This window comes from Mus caroli, unplaced genomic scaffold, assembly GCF_978045245.1.
Source record: "Mus caroli unplaced genomic scaffold, Mus_caroli_1 scaffold_4, whole genome shotgun sequence".
In the NCBI taxonomy this organism is placed as follows: Eukaryota; Metazoa; Chordata; class Mammalia; order Rodentia; family Muridae; genus Mus; species Mus caroli.
In genome coordinates this window covers 147,915,917-147,937,899 of record NW_028227259.1, presented here as the reverse complement: position 1 = coordinate 147,937,899, position 21,983 = coordinate 147,915,917, and the positions used below count along the sequence as shown (strand labels likewise).

The 21,983-nt window shown below is 51.6% G+C and overlaps 1 protein-coding gene across 3 annotated transcripts in view; it reads right to left on the bottom strand.

Annotated features, from left to right (window-relative positions):
* Positions 1-18,692, bottom strand: part of Grid2ip (Grid2 interacting protein) — a 35,673-nt gene extending 16,981 nt beyond the window's left edge. The window contains exons 1-7 of one of the 3 annotated variants that reach the window (XM_021163288.3): positions 18,297-18,692; positions 13,212-13,366; positions 2,742-2,990; positions 2,462-2,547; positions 1,490-1,559; positions 617-711; positions 213-396 (exon numbers count right to left, since the gene is read on the bottom strand). In XM_021163288.3, coding sequence (XP_021018947.1) covers positions 213-396; positions 617-711; positions 1,490-1,559; positions 2,462-2,547; positions 2,742-2,990; positions 13,212-13,366; positions 18,297-18,692 — 1,235 coding nt within the window. Of the gene's footprint in view, positions 1-212; positions 397-616; positions 712-1,489; positions 1,560-2,461; positions 2,548-2,741; positions 2,991-5,793; positions 5,881-11,942; positions 11,957-13,211; positions 13,367-18,296 lie in introns of those variants that run through there. The other 2 variants (XM_021163290.2, XM_021163289.3) reach the window with 2 other exon arrangements.
* Between the last annotated feature and the right edge of the window lie 3,291 nt (positions 18,693-21,983).

Here is a 21,983-nt window from a genome sequence, read left to right as displayed (position 1 = left end):
CTTAAAAATCAATAAAGGAATAAATGTAAAAGTTGAGGTTTGTTCTAAGGCATGTCAGTTGTTCCTTCCTTCATACTAGCTATTGTCTTCCCTCTCTCCACCTAAGACGGCCGAGGAGCGACCAGCAGGGAGAACAGGATTGCCAGCGTTTAGCTGAAACTTGGGTGGGGCGCAAACAGGTTAGATCCCTACCACCGCTCTTCCCAGGGCACCTGTGCTGAAAGAAGCTCTCGAGAGCTCGGCAGACTCCATAGCGCTCGGGAGGAGTGAGGAGGTGGTCCAGCTGCTGGCTGAAGGTCCTCCCCTGGACTCGGATACTGGAAGGCAGGATATCCGCCACCCACTGCAGCGAGGTGAGAGCTGACGCCCGGGTCGGGGAATCCAAAGAATCTGAATCTGCGGGGGACCACAGGCATGGGGAGGCACGGGTGACCCGGAGTCACCAAGGTAGGTGCAGTTTCCCAGACAGGTGGGGTCAACAGCCTTCTGAGCTGGGCCGTGCAATGCAATGTGAACAGCATTGAACGCTGCGAGTTGGGCTCTATCGCACCCCCTGGCGGCGTCCCTGGGAAGCGACCAAAACAGTCCTGGGAACTCTACGACTAGACAGTCTCACCACTGGCGAAAGGGACCGGTCCTTCCTCTACCACCAGCGTGGGCATAGCGCCACTGCCCTGCAACATGGACACCACCTTGTCGTGGGAGCAGTTCCTGCAAAGGAGATGGCCCAGGAGGGCCTGCCAAGTGAGCTCTGCCCATCATGTAGAAGCCACCCAGTAAACCCACCGTTCACTCAGGAGTAGCCAGAACCCCAACTTTCGCATAAGTTAAGGTCTTAAATGGTAGAAGCCCCAGGCTTTGGGCAGCGTTGCCTGCAGATGCATTGGATTGGCATTCCTGAGCATAGAAGGAGTTATTCCTATGTCACCCTGTGGCACACAACCATAATGGCAGCACTTGGGATGCTGAGGCAGGAGGGTTTGCAGAATTTAAAGCCAGTCTGAACTATAGAGCAAGTCCAAGTTGCCTGGGCAACTAATCAAGACCCAGTCTCAAAATCAAAAGTTTAAATGGGGCTGGGAGCCAGGCACGGTAACTAACACTGTAACCTAGGGCTCAGCAGAGGCAGGTGGATTGTCATGAATGCAAGGCAAGTCTGGGCTACATAGTGAGTTCCAAGTGAGCCTGGGATACAGAGTGAGGCACTGTCTCAACTAAACTAAACTAAACTAAACTAAACTAAACTAAACTAAAACAAAATGCTGAAGATGTGGCTCTGAGATTGTGTTTGCCTAACACAGTATCTTACATTTGGTTCCCAGCATGACAGGGAAAAAATGGCTTTCACTGGAAGAGGGATAGACACAGGAAGCATAGGTCATAGGACATAGGTCAGAAGTGGGTTGGGGCCATTGTTAGTGTCCCAAGAGGCAAAGGTCTTGGGGGATGGCTCATCACCAAATCACAAGACACCCCAGAGGCTCCTGACCTCATGTCCAATCCATTGAGGAAGAGGATCCGGTCACCTGACTTGAGGGAGGCATTTTCAGCCGGGCTGCCTGGAAGAGAGAAAGAGAGGGTAAGCCGTCAGCCGACCACCACGTGGTGCACTTGGGTGGGAGTCTCCCCCACTCAACACCCTTCTGTGAGCCAGATAGCCGTTCTTCAGTTCACAGGTGAGAACTGACACTCGGCGCCATCTAAGTGGTTTAGAGAGTGAGAAAGCTTGCGGCCACGTCTGATTGAGTCTGATCCCTGAGACCTACGTGGTAGAGAGAACGGACTCCTACAAATTCTCCTCCTACCTTCACACTGATGAGGGGAGACCTATCGTAACCATGGACAGAGACACACCCTAACAGGGAGCCTGGATTGAGGCAGGATTGCAGAAAAGAGTGAAGGCAGGTTAAGTTTTGGCCTTTACCACTCTGTTTTTTTTTTTTTTAATTTATCTCATTTTCATGTGTGTACATGTGACATGCATGTGTGTGTGTGGATGTTTTCATTTGTGTAGGTGTGTATGTGTGTGTGTGTGCACGCATGCATGCAGAGTGGGTGCATGCAGATGTAGAGGCCAGAGACTGATACGATCCTCCATCGCTCTTCCACCTTGTTCACTGAGCCAGGGTCTCTCAGTCAAATCTGGAGTTCATCCAGACAGTTAGCTTGCTACCCAGCTTGTTCCAGGAGTCCCGGCTCCTCCTTCCAAGCCTAGAATTACCAGAGGTTAGCATACCCACTTAGCATTTTAATGTGTTCTAGGGATCCAAAGTCCAGCCCTTATGTCTAATCAACAGTGGCTCTAACCATTGGAATCTCCCCAGCCCTACTCTCTGCTTCTTAACAATGGAGGATGCACTGTGACTAGCAGGCATGGCTAGCATTGCCAGAGAGGGCTTCATCCGGGTTTGTCACCTCATTCCCAATCTTAGGGATTCAAGGTAACTTGTCCATCCCTCACCAGGCAGGACAGATTCGATCCAGACCGGTCCATGGCCTCGCAGAGTGAAGCCGAAACTCTTGTTGCCTTTATAAACTCGAACCGTTCTGTGGGAGGAAAAATGGAACGGGATTGGAGGTGGGTGAGCTTCCCTGTCTCACCCTGAGAACAGAGGACCAGGGCTCAGGGGATGGACATGTCTCATGTCCTTGTCCTCCCAAATACCCATTGCCCAGGACTCCGACCCAAGCAAGATCAGATGTCCCCTGCTGTCACCCGCACGCCTGCCGCGCGTGCGTACCTACGAGGACCCCCAGGGCCAGTGCGACCACCCAGCAGCGAGGTTGCCTTCCGCGGGGGTGGCTCATCCGGACGGCGGGGAGCGGCGCTAGCGCGCGTGGACACTAAGAGGCGCTCCGGGCGCTCCTCGCTGCGGCTCCGGCGCAAACGCTGTGCGCCCTGCGCCCTCCGAGCACGGCACAGCTTGCCCAGCAGACCCTGCGACACCACCTCGTCGAAGCGCGCCCGATGCTTTTTGGGAATGAAGATCCTGCAAGGCAAGGATCGACCGACCGCTGAGTCAGGTGCCGTCCCTGACTACATTCCAAAGGCACCTCCTAGTGGCTCTTCTGTGCATTCCTAGGGATGACCAGGGGCATTTTCATTCTCCCCTTTGGTGAACAGACTTGCATTCCCAGCTTTCCTAGACCTGGTCCCCGTGATGGCTCAGCAGGTAGAAGTACTTGCTGTCAAGCTTGAAGAACCGAGTTCGATTCCCAGGCCCTACACAGTGGAAGGAGAGAATTGACTATTCTAGACTACACCGTGAGAGCGGCATCCCGCATGGACTGTTTCCTTTATCCTAACCTTTGTAGGGCCTTCCTGCTCCCAAACCATACTAGAGGCGGTCCAGCTCCTGCCTGTCTTCCATCTGTCTGTCCTTTGTCTCTATCTTCTCATGTTCTTGCATCTACTAGTCCAAGCCCCAGCTAATGCTCTCCTCTCTCTTCCCCTTCTTATTTCCAGGTGATTTCTACAACAGCCATCCCCGAGGCACCTGCCTTCCCTCCGAGGGTCCTCATACTTCCGGTTTCCCTGCTTGCTTTCTCGGCCAGCCCTGTCCACGGCCACTTCCTTGCAAAAGTGAGGGCAATTACTATCTCCAAGTTTACGGCTCTGCTTGATACATTCTTATTTTTCCTTTATTTTATTTTATTTTATTTTTTTCTGAGACAGGGTTTCTCTGTGTAGCCCTGGCTGTCCTGGAACTCACTCTGTAGACCAGGCTGGCCTCAAACTCAGAAATCAGACTGCCCTTGCCTCCCAAGTGCTGGGATTAAAGGCGTGCGCCACCACTGCTCTGCTTCCCCTTTAATGTTTTTAAAAGAATAATTGTTATTATTTTTGTAAGTGTGTGCATGTGTTCCCAGTCCCCTGCATGTGTTTGGTGAACTTCTGCCCACTTGTCCCTGCTTGATACTGAGCTCAGCTATGGAGGTCCTGTGGTGCTCGCCAAGGTGTCAGCCTGTGGGTGGTGGGAGGAGACTTAGCCTCTAAGCAGTGTCCATCCGCTGGGATGAATGCTTGGGGCCTGTGCTCCTAGAAGCTCTCCAGAGCCAGAATTTGTAGTTGTGCTGTGGGCCACAGTGATGGAAAAGAACTTGGCACCTTGAGAAGAAAGTGTGTGTGTGTGGTGTGTGTGTGCGTGTGCGCGTGCATGCGCGCACGCGTGTGCATGTGCCTGTGCACATGCATGCTCGTGTGTTCATGCAGGCGCATCTGTGTGTGTGTGATACAACCACTTCTCCAAATAACAGCTTCAGCTAACACCTCTGTGAGCTCACTGACCCACTGCAGGAGATTCTAAGGCACAGAGAAACCTGTAACTTTCTAAGGTGACACAACTGGCCTCTGACAGCTGGAATCAGGGCTCATGACACTAATAAGAGTTTCCTGGCCATACCCCAAGGCTCCCTTCTCTGTTCTTTATATCAGTAGCCAATGGCAAGGGCATGGTGGGGAGTCGGAGAGAAAAGAGGAGGGAGCGAAGGCTTGGGATGCAGCTGAAATGCATCCTCCCCTGAACTTGCTCTGTAGCTCTCCCAGCCTCCACGGGTGAGGTTAATGAAGCCCTATGAGGCCGAATGAACTCCCTGGTGAGACAGGAGTGCAGATCCTTCCAGAGGGCTCATATGAGCGCCACCCCCGGGGCGTTCTGCTTCAGGTCGGATACTCCAGGTGACCAGGAGGTCTCCTGAGCCTGACTCTTCCATCTGCCTGCCTGGTCTTGGCCCTCTCCTTACCCTCCTGCCTCACGTCCAGGCAAAGGCTCCTGAGACTGTCCACCGCAGCCATCAGACCCAGGCTCTGCAGGGCATCAGACCTACTTCTAACCTGGGCAGGGGTCAGATGCCTGGTACAACTACTTATCCAACACCAAGAAGTCCAAGTCCTGCTTGCCAGGTGGGCGCCAGACTGAGTCACAAACTGGGGAGATGGACGGTGTGGTGGCTAGATCTGAGCTTGGCATCCGGAGCTTGGGCCAGAGGCCAAGGCTGCCTGCTGAGGCAGACACCCTTCCTGGCTGGCATGAGCCTTCCCTGCGGCTCCATCACTGTCTGGCCCAGACACCCCAGTTCTGACACTGCTGTCTGTTAATTAAAGCTGGCACAGTCAGATGCAGTAGGGGCGAATTCGTTATAGGGACGCATCATTGCCTTTTTGACTGTGACAGACCAGCAAGGCTCTTATGCCCTTACTAAGGACCAACAGGCCTTCCTGAGTTCCAAGGATTCTTCTTATAACCTTCCCCTGGGTCACTTCTTGCCAGAACCTCTTCTAGAATCCTCCCTTGCCTATCTGTATTCTCCCCCAGCCCTGCTTTCTTCACCTAGCCCTTGATCTCCAGCCAGCGAAACGGTGGCGACCGGAATGGAAGCCTCAGAGGCAGCAACCTGCAGTTCCTCACAGTAGAAAGGTCTTGCCTTCCAAATTCAAAACTCGATGCAATGCGCTAGCTTCTCACTCAGGGCACGCGACACCCCCGTTCTTGGTCCCTTGTCCTATCCTGTGAGCCAATGCAGGAAGGCTGACTTTTCATTCTAGCCTTTCACTTCATCCCAGGACTCCGGCTGCGCACGGGTCCTGGGTACCCAACATCAAAGCCTCACCGCCCACATACCGACCAGTTTATTCCCACTGTCCCCAGTTTCTGGGCTCCGCCCAGTTTCAATAGATTGCCCACCCAGGACAGGGAACCCCTCTTGATATTCCAGCCCCCTCCCCCCACCTCAAGCTGGCCAGATGCAGGGCGCGAGGTTCCCAGGGGCGCAGAACGCGATGGGGAAAGCTACCTAAAGTGCCGAGAGAAGCCCTGGTCCTTCCCCATCTGGATCCGCGAGGGCGGCGCGGCAGGTGCGCACCGGGCAGCGGGTGGCGGAGCCCGCGATGACAGAGAGGGCGCCCGTTATTCCACGCGCCTTTGCTGGGCGAGCGTGCGCGGCCCCTCCCGGCCAGTCCCGCACCGTGGCCCCATGCCCGCCCATTCTTGGAAGCTCCGCCCCGCCCCGCCTCTCCTCTCCCTGCCTGGGGACCCTTCAATTAGCTGGGGCATCCGGAGGAGTGAAGATCCCGGTGATTCAAGGCTATCAAGCTCCTTCCTTTGGCTCTCCACTGTATTCCCTCTCCAGGAGTCTTGTCTGGGATCTCTCTGGCCTAGCGCCCTGATCCCCTTACAGTGGCTGCAACACTTCGCTACAGCCAACACCTTTTTGAAGAACTCCCTTTTGCAGTGCTTGGGAAGGCATTTGCACAGGACTTCCCAGGAGCTGGCCAGTGCTGAAAAAACCCTCCCTACCTATCCAGGGGACTCAAGGGAGAAGGAGACTTTTGAAAGCCTCAGCCATGGCCAGAGACCCTCACTCCAGAGCGGTGGATGGCCTTGCTAGGGTTTATGGATTCTAGGGGAGATGGAAGAACCCCAGAGGTTTTGAGGTCTTGGTAGCCAAGGGAGGGGCGCTGCTGGGAGCCAGGCCAGAAAAAGGTGCAGGATGTGAGGAGAGGCTAGGGTGTTTTTGTTTGTTTGTTTTTCAGTGCTGGGGCTTGAATAAAAGTTTCTCATATGCTGCCCAAGCTCTCTACTGCAGAGATGCAGCCCACGCCTTCTTACTTTGGACTTTGAGAAAGAGTCTCATTAAGTTTTCCAGGCTGGTCTTGAACTCACTCTAATCCAGGCTGGCCTTGAATTCTCTTTCCCTAACCCTTTGCCTTCTCCTCCTCCTTCTCCCCTCTCCCCTCTCCCCCTCCCCTTATCTCTCTCCCTTCCTGCTTCCTTCCTTCCTTCCTTCCTTCCTTCCTTCCTTCCTTCCTCCCTCTCTCCCTCCCTCCTTTCCTTCCTTCTTTTCCAAGGTCTTATGTAGCCCAGGATAGCCCAAAGTTGCTATGCAACCAAGGATAACCTTGTGAGTCTCCTGCCTCCATCCCCTGGGTATTAGGGTTACAAACATGTACCTCCAGGCCTGGTTTTATTCCATTCAGGGAATCAAAGGCAAGGCTCTGTTGGTGATGATAAACAACTGCCAACATTCCCAACCCAGACCTTGAAGATTTGATCCTCCTGCCTCAGCTTCTTGAGCAGGTGGGATTATAGGCTTGTTCCACTACATTTGGCTGAGCGATCACATTTTGAAATACAGAAGTGGGCTGAGGATGTGGCTCAGTGGTAGAGCACACGTCCACAGTTCCTCAGTGAGGGACTGGGGGGTGTGACTCAGGCCAGAGCCCTTGGACTAGAATCTACCAGTGAGGGGCTAGTGCATATCCCCATGGTAAGGGACTTCCCTGGCAAGAACAAAGTCCTACGTTCCATCCCAGCCCTGAAGACAAAACAAAGATACAGGGCATGCTGCTCGCACGTGCCCCAGTCCCCCTCCAGTTCTTGCCCCCACTGCTCTGTAGTTATCTCTCAGAACTATTTCTCTCTGGCAGAAGCAGTAGCAGCCTCAGCCATGCCCACTCACACATTGCCCCCCTTGCTCTACCCCATGCATGGCACACAATTCTCCTCCTGCTAACAGCTGACATCAGGACCACAACCCCATGGTGACAGAGGCATTCTCCATCTTGCTTGCCAGCATTGGTGCCCTAGAACCAGCCACGCCCAAAGGCTATAAAACCCATTTACTGTGCTGACAATAGGAAAGAGGAAGCATTGGATGGATGCTCATGCTGCAGTCTAGGCACGCTGCTTCAGGGCCAAGCCACCTCAGGCACAGAGAAGTCCCCTCATGGGCTTGAGGGCAGTGGCGGGGGCATTTGGCCAGGTGACTCAAGACAGCACGGAGTAGATGCCAGGGAACAGGCAATCTGTAGATTTGTCTACCATGCCTGACTAGGTGAACGAACCTTATCAGAGATCATTCAAGAGCAACCATTCTCAAGCAGTGCCTACCTCTACCCCCTGGGGACATCTGGCACACTCTCAAGATGTCTTTTTGGCTGCCACAACATGACAGCTGGGAGAGGGGTGTGGTGCTGGCATCTAGTGGGTAGAGGCCAAGGATGCTGTTTCTAAGCAGCCCGTGTGCACACACAGGATAGCTCCCACACAGAGAAAGGGTAGGACCACAAAGTTGTCCTGGAGAAAAAGAGACATACACCCTCCACACATACAGAAGATCAACACTGTCTGATTGCACACAGTGCTGGGCACCTCCCCAACATCAGCTCTCACACAAAGCTGTATTATACATGGGTTTTCGTTGTTTTGTATACGCTGTGCATGTGTGCCATATGCATGCTTTTGTGAATGTGGGTACATACACATGCAGGTGTTGCTAACCAGCTTTGCTCTGGAGACCCCCCGTCTTTGCCAAGGCTGAAATCACAGCTGGACAATTAACAATTGACAGACCTGGGGATCTGAACTCTGGTCCTTGTGCTTACACCAGAAGCGCTGGAGCCACTGAGTCATATCCCTGGTCCTCATATGGAAATTTTTTTATTTTTGGAGACAAGGTGTACAGCTGGTCTCAAAATCACAGAGAGCCACCTGTATCTGCCTCTCGTGTACTGGGATTAAAGGAGTGTGCTATCATCACTGGGTATCTTTGTTTTTATTTTACTTATTTGAGAAATGGTCTCACGAGGTAGCTCTGGCTGGCCTGGAATTCATTATGTAGACCAGGCTTGCCTCTGCTTGCCAAATGCTGGGATTAAAGGCATGTTCCATCATGCCTGGCTCTGTCTTCTAATATATATATATATATACATATATTAATATATTCTATTATATTAATATGTGTATATATGTATATATGACACACATATGTACGCATATACATATATACATATATGTATATATAATAGTACTATAATTACTATATATAATACATACTGTTTTATACATACTATATTGTTATATCACTATAATATATTATATATACTATATTGCTATAATATATACTATATTACTATAATATGATAATATACTATCATATTATATCTCTCTATATATACACACACATATATATATGTATATATATATATATATATATAGAGAGAGAGAGAGAGAGAGAAAGAGAGAGAGAGAGAAAGAGAGAGAGAGGTGTGTGTGTGTGTGTGTGTGTGTGTGTGTGTGTGTTACCCTTGCCCCTGAGTGTGCATGTGGAGGTCAGAGGTCAACATTAGATGTCTTCCTTGGTTGCTGTCCACCTTATATTCTTTCAGACAGGCTGTCTCACTGAACCTGGAGTGAACTGATTAGACTAGACAGAATGACCTGTGAGCCCCAGGGATTCTGTCTTCATCTCCCCAGCACCGGGATCAGTGGGCCATGCGCCTGCTTTACACTGGTACTGGGGAGCCAAATTCAGGTCTTCTCGATTTCATCGCAGGCACTTTGCCCATTAAGCAGTCTCTCCCACCCTATTATACCATATAAATAATTTGTGTGGGTGGTACAGGGGGTCACACCCAGGTGTGACCACACCCAGGAAAGACCTCTGCCACAGCACTATCTCTTGTTTTTGTCTGTTTGTTTCTTTGTGATACGGTCTCCTTATGTAGCTCAGGCTGACCCTGAGCCCCATAGGTAGACTCAAACTTGCAACCAACCCTAACTCCAGTGCCTGAGTGCTGGGTTTACTAAAAATATGCACCCCACCTTTGGCTCCAAGAACTACAGCCTGGTGTCCCTGAAAGGACACTGGAAGGAGTACCTGTGACCCCTCCTCCCAAGCAGCAGCCCATTTACAGGGTTTCCTACCCAGACCCCTGCTGGGCGCACATAGGATAACACAGCCCTCTTCCTCAGGCAGTCTAGAAGATGGGTTTCCTTGCTCAAGGTTGTACCATCACCGAAGAGACCCCAGGGTTCCAGCTGGAAATTCCAAATCCTACCACCTCAGTCATGCCAGTGGCTGTGTACTCTCCCTACCTCACCCTTTCCTCCCCTGGATGACGTGCCACCCCGCTCCCCGACCCCCATTATGCTTTCTCTTCCCTCCTGGACACATCACACTTTCCAAACTGCCTGTCCTGTCCTAATTAGAAAGCCATTTTACCACTTAATCAGACTGAGAGTCCTTGGGGAACAGACCCAAATTAGGTTCCAAGTGGCAGCAGGAAATACTCTGGAAGGAAGGAGCACTGTGGCCACAAATCTGGACACATTCAAGGTCTGCATTCTCCCAGAGGATAGGATAGCCACTCGCTGTATATGTGTAGTGTGTGTTGTGTGTGTGTGTGTGTGTGTGTTGGATAGTATTGCATGTAGCCCAGGCTGGCCTTAAATTTGCTGTGTTGCCTAGGATGACCTTGAACTTCTCTGGGCCTTCTAGCTCCCCTTCCCTAATGCTGAGATTACAGGCATACACTACCATCCGTGGTTTTATGCGGTGTTGAGAATTGAACCCAGGGCCTCCCTCTGTGACCTAGGTTAGTCACAATGTTGCAGTCTTCTTGCCTCCCAAGTGCTGGGGCTATTGGTGTGTGATCACCCACATTTATGAAAACTTGGACCACATTAAACAGCCGCATGTACTCAAGGGCTTCCGTGGGAGAGGTCTGAGCGTCAGCCTCACACCGCAGCTCCGCTCTCTTCTGATTGGGCCACTGCAGTCACTCCCAACCCGACCCCCATCTCAGACCACACTTCTGTGCTCTGGGTGGATTCTAACCTCCATGGGAAGATTAGTTAGTTAGTTATTGTGTATTTATAACTAGGGTCTTGATAACCTACTCAAGCCGGCTTTGAACTTGTGATCCTCCCGCTGTAACCTCCCAAGGAGGTGAGATTTCAGGCACGGCATGGTTCTAAAGAAAGCTGTATGTACACACACACACACACACACACTCATCATCATCATCATCTACCACCTTTTATCTATTCAACCTCTTCTTTTAGCCTTGTCTGTCTGCCCTGTGCAGTCCCTCGATCAGGGCTGTGACTCTCCATTGTCTTTATTCAATGGAAGACCAGGATGCCCCTGCTCTTGCCTTCTGCACCCAGCCCAGACGCTTGGCCCTGAACTCTTCTCTGGTGACTGACCTTCCGGTTGCTAGGACACACTTCTGGACCCCTCTGAGGCCCAACTTTCTGAGGTATAGTGCTGACTGACACCTGCTGAGTCCCTTGCCCTGATTGCAGGAGTCTGGGTTAGCAACGGCTTGCCCCTGAACTTGGACTCGGATCTCACAATTAGCTTGCTGCCTCTGTAATGCTTTCTTGTCCCTTCGGAGACTTTTCCAAGAGGCTTTGCACCCAAATCCTCAGCATCCGAAGAGCCCAGCACACAGTGGGGACAGACAGGTCAGCTCCGGGGAGGGAGGGAGGTGTTCAAAAATTCAGAGATGGTAGTGGTGAGGAGGCGTTGCCTGAAGTCCCCGCTGCCATGTTACCCTCCCTTCGGAGCCCAGCTGGGCGCCGCCCCCTCCTCCAACAACCTCCCCAATTTTCCTGTCGCAGTTGACACCCGCTGGCGACACAGGCTTCCCATTCATCCTCCCAGCAGCGCCCCAGGGAAGCAGCGGGCCACGGGGGCATCCGGGAGTGTCCAGGGGTTCCCGCTTTTTCCAGGATCTAAATCTAGACCACCTTCTCCCGTTCTGTTTCTCAGCTGACAGGGGCCTGTCGGGCGCTTGGGGATGAAAAGCAGAGAGGCAGACACCGCCGCTGTCCCGGGAGAGGTGGCGGGCGGAGACAGAAGCCCCGCAGCACCGAGATGAAACCGGGAAATCTGAGCGATCCTCCCGCTGAGTCTGGCCTGGAGACAAACGCACCAAGTTCCCCGGGGACAGCCGAGTGCCCCCACCCCACCCCCCTACAAGCCCAGCCCTCATGGAACTGGGCAGAACCGAGCTCTGCCTATCTGTCACCTCCCCAGGAAGTCCTCAGCCCCCTGCATCAGCTCAGCGACAAATTCCGCTCTAGAAATAACTTTTTGTTTCCTATCCAAAGCTTTTTCTTTTCTTCTCCTCAGCAAGAGTCAGTCCCCTCACTCACCCTAGGCAGCTCATGGTGGCCTCTTTCGGTGGCCTCCTATGCGTTTCGCTGCAGAGTCAAGATGCTGAGTCCCGGCTGGTGGGGGCGGGGGGCTGGCAAGCCCAGTCCCTGACATTGGCCAGGCCCAGAGGGAGGGGCAGACCGCGGGGTGAATGGCAGCGAGGGGAGGGGGCAGACTGAGCCCGGAAAGAGGGAGGGTGCGGGCAAGAGGCTGGAGAGAAAGCCAGGCAAGATCCACACCCCGTGTATGTAAACTCCCAGAGGCTGTTGGATAGAAGCTGTGTGCAAAGGAAGCCCTCAGTCAAGGAGCCAGGGATGGGGGTATTCCCGGCACACCTGGAGTCTCTCCAAGCCACGACCCACCAGGAATTTCCTCAAATACACATCGAACTGGGTCCAAGAGCCTGTGACAGCCATTGATTTGCTCTGTGATCCTCTCAGAACCTCCACTTGACTATCTGAATGGAGTTCATTTGGTGACATACTGTCCTTCAAGGATCTAATGACGTCCTTGGTACACTGTCACCATCATCACAATCACCACCATCATCATCATCAAAGTGATATCAAAGAGCCCTAGTGGCTGGGGAGATGGCTCAGCGGTTAGAGTGTCAGACAACTTTAATTCCAGGACTCAGGAGGCTGAGGCAGATCTCCGTGACTTGGAGACCAGCCTGGGTTATATAGCAAGGTTCAGGCTATCCAGGGCTACACAGTTAATGCCCTGTACACACACACACATTAAAAGTAAAAAGAGCCCGATGGCGTGGTGGTTCACACCTGTAATTACGTCATTTGGGAGGCTAGAGCAGGAGAATCTTGAGTTCAAGGCCAGCCTGAGGACCCTATCAAAACAACAAAAACAACACGGGGTACCAGGAGGTAGAGAGAGAGAGAGAGAGAGAGAGAGAGAGAGAGAGAGAGAGAGAGAGAGCAGGCACTGCCTGTAGGATTGTGTGGATGTCAGGACCCACACAGAGCAGACTCCTTCTTATTGTGCCCCGAGCTCGGTCACAGTATGGAGCTGAGAAAACCTTGGTCCTTGGTGTTCCCAGTAACTCCTGCCATTTTAGTTTGGGACAGAGTCAGGAAGCTGTGGCTTTACCTCAAGAAGTGGTCGTTCACAGGCCAGCATTAGCTGTCCTTCCACCATCACGAACACAACCGCCGTGACAGGCTTGCCTTTGTTCACCAGCTCAAGAGCAGGGCCTCGTGTCCTACCTTGAGTGAACCCACTGGCTCTTCCCATCTTGCCATCCACGGAGGTACCTGAGGTTGTCCAGGACTGGCCCCTGGGCCTCGCTGGGCAGCACGAGAGTGAGGGTCCACACCAGCTCATCCACCCGTTGCTCGGCAGCGAACTGCTTCAGTGCAGTAAACACCTGCTCCTTGGCTGTCAGCCGATCCCCCAAGATGTCATCTACCTGCAAGGAGAGGGTCCCAGGTAAAACCATGGCGGGTCCTTGGTTTGCCGCCACAGGACAGCTGACACCTGACCTCACTTCTCTCAGCTGCCCTGGAGGCAGAGACTTTTTTTTTCTTTTTGTTTTGTTTTGTGTTTTGAGACAGGGTTTCTCTATGTAACAATCCTGACTATCCTGGAACTCAATTTGTAGACCAAGCTGGCCTCAAACTAGCAGAGATCCACCTGCCTCTGCCTCTTCCTCTTCCTCTGCCTCTGCCTCTGCCTCTGCCTCTGCCTCTGCCTCTGCCTCTGCCTCTGCCTCTGCCTCTGCCTCTGCCTCTGCCTCTGCCTCTGCCTCTGCCTCTGCCTCTGCCTCTGCCTCTGCCTCTGCCTCTGCCTCTGCCTCTGCCTCTGCCTCTGCCTCTGCCTCTGCCTCCCTAGTACTGGGATTAAAGGCATTTACTACCACTGCCAATCGAGACAAAGACTATTAACATCCCCATTTTGTATCCAAAGAGCTAAGGTCATGGAAGCTGGCAGACTTGTAGAGATGTCATTTGTGGAAGAGACAGTTCACCCAAGTGCCATGAGCCACACTGTTACCAGATCAGGATTTGCTCCTAGGAACAACCTTTGTTTGTTTTTTTTTTATTTGCATATTTGAATCTGTGGAGGTCAGAGAGCCATTTGCAGGAGTCAGATCTCTCCTCTCAAGTGGGTTCCAGAGATTGAACTCAGGTCACCAGGGCTTCTAGTGAATACCTTACCCACGTAGCCATCTCACCAGCCGGGGGAACAGCCGTTCCAGGGAATCAAAGGACTTAATGGAAGTGCTTAAACACACGCCAGGCACTCACTAATTGCTAGTTACTATTATTATAATACTATGTTGCTGTTCCACGGCACAGCACTGTTTGCTGAGGGTTCCCACCGAGTACATTCTGGTTCCACAAAGCACTATAGAAGGTGTGCCCTGTTGTGAGTTTTAACTCTCTCTCTTTCTGAACTTTCTTGGCAGGTTCTTTCTCTTTGTGCACATAACTAGCTAATGTTAATAATGAACGACTGACTATTCAGAGGGGTGAGGGGTGGCCATTGAAACTGGGAGTGCAATGCACACAATGTTCCTGGAAAGTAGCTTGTTAATATTCCTAAAGCATTCTCTCCTCTCTCTCTCCTCTCTCTCTCTCTCTCTCTCTCTCTCTCTCACACACACACACACACACACACACACAATTAGTTTTTGTTCCTGTTTTGCAGTACTGAGGATGGAATCCAGGGTCTCCTCATGCTAGGCAAGTACCACTAACATCCCCAGCCGTGTGTGTGTGTGTGTATGTGTGTGTGGCATTTACAAGTGTCCGTGTTCCTGTGCATGCACGTGTGTGCTGGCGGAGGCCAGAGGACACATGGGGCGGCTTCCTTAGTGGTCTCCACTCTCAGTCATTTTCCCTTTTTATTTTGAGATGTCTCACTCAGCTCCTCAGGCTGAGCTTGAATCTCCACTGTAGGCCAGACAGGCCTTCAACTTGTCATCCTCCTGCCTCAGCCTCTGGAGTAGCTGAGATAACAGGCCTGAGCCACAAGGCTGAGCTCTCTCTCTCTCTCTCTCTCTCTCTCTCTCTCTCTCTCTCTCTCTCTCAATTCTGGACAGGTTCATGCTATGTAGTCCCATTTGGTCTCAAACTCAAACTTAGTATCCTCCTGCCTCCACCTCCCAAGTGCTTGGATAACAGGTATCACTGCGGCTAACTGAAGCCTGTTGTTTCACGCAGTGCCTGTTATGTATGAGTTCATCCAGCGCCCTGACCAGACTGACAAAACAAGCGATGATGACTGGGTTCCAGTTGAGGTCATCAGGACTTCACAGCAAGGATGCCCTCTTCTCCTGAGCCACTTTGCTGGTTCTGTTACTGAACCTTGGAACCGAACTTAGGTCTGAACTTATGCTTTCCTGCTTTCTTTCTTTTTTTAACAAAATGTATGCATATATGTATGTATGTATGTATGTATAAAGGTGTTTTGTCTTGTCTGTATGCACATTTGCACACCAGAAGAAGGTACTGGATCCTCTGGGACCATGTCATAGACAGTAGTGAGCTGCCATGTGGGTGCTGGAAATTGAACCCAGGGCCTCTGGAAGAATAGCCAGTGCTCTTAACCACTGAGCCAGCTCTCCAGCCCCTCCACACCCTCCCCCCACCCCACCCCCATCCTCCGCTAAAGAGACAGCTCCATGAATAAGAGTCATAGTCATTGCCTTCCAGAGGTCCTGGGGTGGTTCCCAGAACACATCTCGGACACTCATCCACTCCTGTAACTCTAGTTCCAGGGGAGTCCCATGCCCTCTACTGGCCTCCAGGGGTACTGCACAAATAAGGCACACACAATCAGCCAATATACAAGACACCTAAAATAAATACATCTTTTATTATTATTGTGTATGTGTGTGTGTGCTCTGGCTCAAGTATGGAGGTCAGGGGACGACTTGTGACGTTGGTCCTCACCTTCAATCTGGTTGCCATGACTGTGGTATGTACCTTTATATCCTGAGCTATATTTAAAGTCCCCATTGCTTTCTAGGTGGCCCCACCAGTGCCTCGGGGCAGGCTTTCTGGAGAGTGAGAGTAAAGAACACGACTTAACATCAGTAGGTGATATTGAGACATTCTGAGCAGAGTCCTAACACAGTGACACCTGGATGCATGTCACTGTCTATATGCCCATGAGCTATTCTCATCTGACTCCAGTCCAGCTTCAAGTATCTGACCTGGCACATTGCACACAGCAGGCACTCCGTACATCTCTATGTGGCAGAACTAAAGGGTGGCAGCCACTCAGCGTTTCCTAAGGTCCCCCGCTCACCATTGTTGTCTTCAAAGTGGCTAGGACAGTCTGTAACACCAGCCACCGCCCACCCCCACCCCCTCCACACACACACTTTTGTCACTGCAAGGGTTGCAGCTTTGGAATCAAAGCCAGCAGCCACAGCCTCATTTCAAAGGAGCGTGTGGCTAGCTGCAAGGGTGTTTTATGTAAGAAAGAGGAAAAAATAGCTCCCCCTCCTGGGGCCCAGGCCACAGGACGGTTCTGGTGTCAGTTATTACCCAGATGTTCCCAACCTACATCTAAGCACGTGGCTCCATCACGGGACGCTAATGGATTTTCTATTAAATATCAGGGACTTAAGGAGCAAAAACTAGGGCAAGTGCAGTACAGGTGGGAACCTGCAGGGTCGGGGATGGTTATTATAAACTAGTGGGCGTTCCGCAGAGGTCATCTTTTATTGGAATCTACCCACTTTGGGGGAGTTCCTGGTAAGCCCCAACTAGAATCCACCACTTCACATACCACCCCACCCCAGGCTAAAAAAAGATTTCATCAGAGCGTCCCTGATTGCCTGGCTGGGTCCATCTTTACCGGTTCCGCTTCCTGAGCAGGCCTGTATGTCTGCTCTGCCTTACTGGGAGATCTAAGCATGCTGCCTTCCAATTCCTCAGCAGTTAGATGGGACACGCCTTCAGCTTGCTTCATCCCAGAAAAATCACCTGGGATGGCAGCAAACATGGCTCGTTTCTTCCTTCCCTTCCTCTTCCTTCTCCTTGATTTCCCCCACCCCTGCATTTTAATGTTAGGGGGAGGCAAATGAATGTCACAGCGTGCAGGTGGGGGTCCACAGCAATCTCCCCCTCTGCCCCTCCACTGCCCCTCCCAACTCTGAAGCTTCACATTACGACGGTGGGGGTGGGGGGGAATCTTACATGGTCGTCAGCCATTCTGGAAGACTGCCTGGACCACGATAGAGAACTCTGTGTGGTTGACTAGTAGACTTTTTAAGTTTTGCTTCTGAGACCCCCCCAAATCCTAATGGTCACCCCCCACACCCACCTACTCAGGGCCAGAATTGAGGAGTTTCCCTTCTGGGGAGAACAAGTTTAGGAGTTCAAATATCCTTGTCAAGAAGTAGAAGCCAAAGCCGGGTGTGGTGGCGCACGCCTTTAATCCCAGCACTAGGGAGGCAGAGGCAGGTGGATTTCTGAGTTCAAGGCCAGCCTGGTTTACAAAGTGAGTTCCAGGACAGCTAGGGCTACACAGAGAAACCCTGTCTCGAAAAACCAGAACAAAAACAAACAAACAAACACCCAAACAAACAAACAAAGAATTAGAAGCCAAGTTCCCAGGTTTAGCACCCAGGTGATGTGGAATGTCCAGGTTACAGAGAATTCTCTGGTTACACACAAGTTCACCCTTTCATCTGCTGGAGCCTGGGCCAGATGAGGGACACCTGTCTGTCTGTCTGTCTGTCTGTCTGGGCCAGATGAGGGACACCTGTCTGTCTGTCTGTCTGTCTGTCTGTCTGTCTGTCTATTTATCTACCTACCTGCCTGCCTACCTATCATCTATTTATCCACCTATCATCTATATACCCCTGTATCACCTATTGATCTGTCAATAGATCAATCATCCATCACCTGTTTATATCTATCTACGGACCTGTCTATCATTGACTATTTATCTGCCTGCTAGCTACCTACTTACCTGCCTAGCTATCACCTATCAAACGTCTATTAATTTAGATATCATCTGTTTATCATCAATCAGTGTATCCATCACCTATGAATCATCTGTTTTGGAGGCAGGATCTCACTATGTAGCCCATGCTGGCTAGGAACTTGCTTTGTAAATCTTCCTTAAGAATTTTGCTTACCGAGCACTCAGGGGTGCGGGTGGGGGTGGGGGTGCAGTGGCAGGCAGATCTCTTGAGTTCGAGGCCAGCCTGGTCTACAGAGTGAGTTCCAGGACAGCCAGGGCTACACAGAGAAACCCTGTCTCGAAAAACCAAACCCAACCAACCAAACAGCAAAACAATCAGACAAACAAACAACGAAAACTTTTCTCAGAGGCGGCACAGGGTTGTGCCCAGCACCTTCCTCCTCTGGACGCCTTACCTGGCAGCTGAACTCCTGGGCCTTGCGCCTGCGCTCTCTGTGCACAGCATCTGGTCTGGGACCACCAGCCAAACGCAGCAGTTCGCGGCTCAGCGGGAGGCTGCGGCCAAATCGCCGGGTTAGCCAGGCTGCTGTCAAGGCTGTGGGGCCACCCTCGGGGCCTGGGAGCACACCGAGGCTGGGTGGCACTCGAGGGCAGCGCCGTGCCAAGCGCACGATGCGCTCTCGGCTCAGGCCACCCACAGCCAGCCCCTCCACTTCCAGAATCTGATCCCCCGGCCGCAACCCCCCGGCGTGCGCGCTGCTTCCTTCAGCCACCTCTATCACGAAGCAGGGGCCAGAGCCGCCCAGCTGGAAGCCGAAGTCCTCGGGCCAGCCTTGATTGGTGGCTGGCATTGCTGCCGTGGCGGTTCTGCTGGAGAGAGAAGAGAGGGACAGAAGCTGGTATGGCTCTGTCTATGGAGGCCTTCCTAGGCCTGAGTCCCTCTGCAGGTTTGCTGGACACAGACAGGTGTCATATCCCACTGAAGCATCATATGCTGGAGACACACGTGCGGCTTTTAGGAAGAGGGCAGAGGTCAGCTGGGGTACTACCTCAGTGGTGCAGGGTCTATACTAAGACGGGGGTGGGGGGAGGGTGGGCGTAGTCTCGGATGACATCACCAATCCATACTGTATAGAGAAAAATTCTCCCCTTTTGTTATGAAAAACTCAAATGGTATTTATTTGAAGTCTTAATTTGGGTTTCTTGTTTTGTTTTGTTTTGGGGTGCGGCTTGCTGAAAGCAGGGTCTACCTCTGAGCCAATGTCCCATCTCCTCATGGGGGGATGGTAAGAGATCTGCCTCTGAGCTTTATCTCCAGCCCTCTTTCTGTTTCAAGGCAGAGGCTCATTAAGTTGCCCAGGCTGACCTAGAACTAACTCAATAATCTAGGCGAGCCGTGGACTTGTGATTCTCCTGCTTCTCAAGTAGCTACAATTACCCGCCTGCACCGCCAGGCCGGGTTCCCTTTGTGCTCTTTGGTGAATGAGGTCACACTTCGGGCCAGAGCCTGCTTTATCATCTGGTTTCTATGAAACATCGGTTTTCCAAGGTTCCCTCTTCTTAACTCCTTTCCATCTGCCCAAATCTCTCTCAATTCCAAATGAACCATATGCTTTAGAAACCTTAGCGCTGGAAGCAGGAGGGGCGGTCCCAACAGGAAGGGCAGTCGCAGTGACCAACCACAAGAGGCTTTGTGAATCTTCCCAGAGCCAGGCTAGGCTGATGGGGCCCGCTTCTCATCCCAGCTACTAGTCAGGCTGAGGCAACAGGATCTCCAGTTCAAAGCCAGCCTTGATAAATTAGAGTATGCCTCAAAATAAAAATATTCTCACTCATAGCAAACATACACAAAACATACATAAAAATAAAAATTAAAAAAATACATAAAATGTTTAAATTTTAAATGTCTTGCTAAGGCTCCCAGGCTGTTTTTTTGTTTGTTTGTTTGTTTTGTGATTTGTTTCTTTACTTTGAGAAATAGTCTTGGTTCTCCTCTGTATATAAAGCAACCTGCAGCAATCCACCTGCCTCTGCCTCTAGAGCGCTGAGCTTACAGGTGTGAGGCACTACAACAGGCTCTGCCCAGGCTGGTCCTGAACTAACTGTGTAGCCCTGCAGGCCTCAGGCTTTTGTTCCTTCGGTGGCCACTGACTTGAGGGTTTCCCTTTGAACCAAATCCCTTCTGCTACTCCTTAGTGGGGGATGGTGTGACTGATGGGCTAGGGTGGGGGTGGGGAGGTGGGGGAGGGGGAGGGATCCTGGCTCTAGCTGGGCTCAGGGGGGGAGACCTAATAGAGGAGTCAAGTCAGGGACTCACTCTTGGGGAAGCAGCCCTCCCAAGGAGATCCAAGGAGTCACTGCTTAGAACCTGGAGTGTTAGCAAGGGAGAAGGATCGAGCTTTGGTGAATTAAGAGGAAATGTCGTCCAGGTGATAGGAAGTGAGATGGCTTGTGTCACTTGTCACCAATGAATTCTTGTCACCTGCAGAATTCTTCACAACGGGCAGGGTAAAAACTGTCGCAGTCTGGGGCTGGCAGGGGTGGCACTGTCCATCCTGAGCCTACAGGTCATCTCTGCCCAAGGCTGGTGTGAACCATCAGGGACATTTCCTCTGTCACCAATCAGAGCACTCCTGCAGTGCATTGGGAACAGGTAGATGACATAACCTCATCTGAAGAGTAGTCTGAAGTTAGTTCGTGTACCACGTTAACTGCCTGGAGTCTCAGCTCAGTTAGAGCACCCAGAAAGCATGCATGAGGCCTTGGCTCCATCCTCAGTACCTAATAAATCAGGCACAGTAGTACATAGCTGCAATCCTAGCACCTGAGAGATGGAGGCAGGAGGATCACAAGTTTAAGGCCAGCCTGGACTACGTAGTGACTTCAGCCTAGGTTGCATGAGACCCTGTTTCAAATAAAATAAATAAATAAACATATCTGTGAGGACGAAGCTTAGCTGACAGCATTTTTAGCTAGCATCCACAAAGCCCTGGGTTCTATCCTCAGCACCAAGTCAGGCCTGGTGGCACAGGCCTGTCATTCCAGGGTGGAAGCAGGAGGACCAGAAGTTCAAGGCCATCCTTGAACTTCTACAAGTTTCAGGCTAGCCTGGGTTACATGAGACTCAGTCAGAGGGGAAGGAGCAAGGAAACAGAGAAAATCTTGCCTAAGTCACTTCCTGCCTAATTTCAGCTCAGAATGTAGAAGCAGGCAGAAGCCCCAGCAACCATTTATATTCCTCCATTACAGGCAGCAGGAGGTTTTCTACACAGCCCCAGGACTCAGGAAACAGTACCCACACCTTAAGCCAAGACAAGCAAATCCTAACCCAAGGACAGCCCTCTGGGAAACTGCAGAGCCAACCTCTTTTCCCCGAGGCTCTATTCCACACTGCTTCCTCCTCCCGTCCATCTCTGTCTCAATAGTGAGGGACTCAAATCTGGGTAGGTGGTACACGCCTATAATCCTGGCACTTAGAAGGCTGAGGAAGGAAGATCATGAGTTCAAAGCCTGCCTGGGTGAGCTTGTGTTGGTTTGAATAAGCTTGGCCCAGGGAGTGGCACTATTAGGAGGTGTGGCCCTGTTGGAATAGGTGTGGCCCTGTTGGAGGGAGTGTGTCAGTATTGCCGTGGGCTTTGAGACCCTCATCCTAGCTGCCTAAGGATGCCAGTCTCCTTCTGCCTTTGGAATAAGATGGACTCTCAGTTCCTCCAGTGCCGTGCCTGCCCAGACCCTGCCACGCTTCCCACTTTGATGACAACAGACTGAACCTCTGAACCTGTAAGCCAGCCCCAATTAAAATTAGTCATTTATAAGAGTTGCTTTGGTCATGGTATCTGTTCACAGCAATGAAAACCCTAACTAAGACGGAGTCCATCTCAGAAAAACAAAGAGCTAACTGGGAACTGAGTTTAGAACTAGGGTCCGCAATCCTTTTCCAACCACACTTATTCTAAGCAGCTCACCTATGCTGGGTAGCAGAGCTCCCTAAGCCCCTCCCCCTTTTCCACCAAACGTGGGGAGTCTACCAGGATCAAGAAGCCAGTCAACTATACTGGTGAGACATCGCAGCTGGTAAAAACACTTGCCATTAAACCAGAGGACTGGAGTTCGATCTCCGGAAACCACGTAGTAGAAAAAGA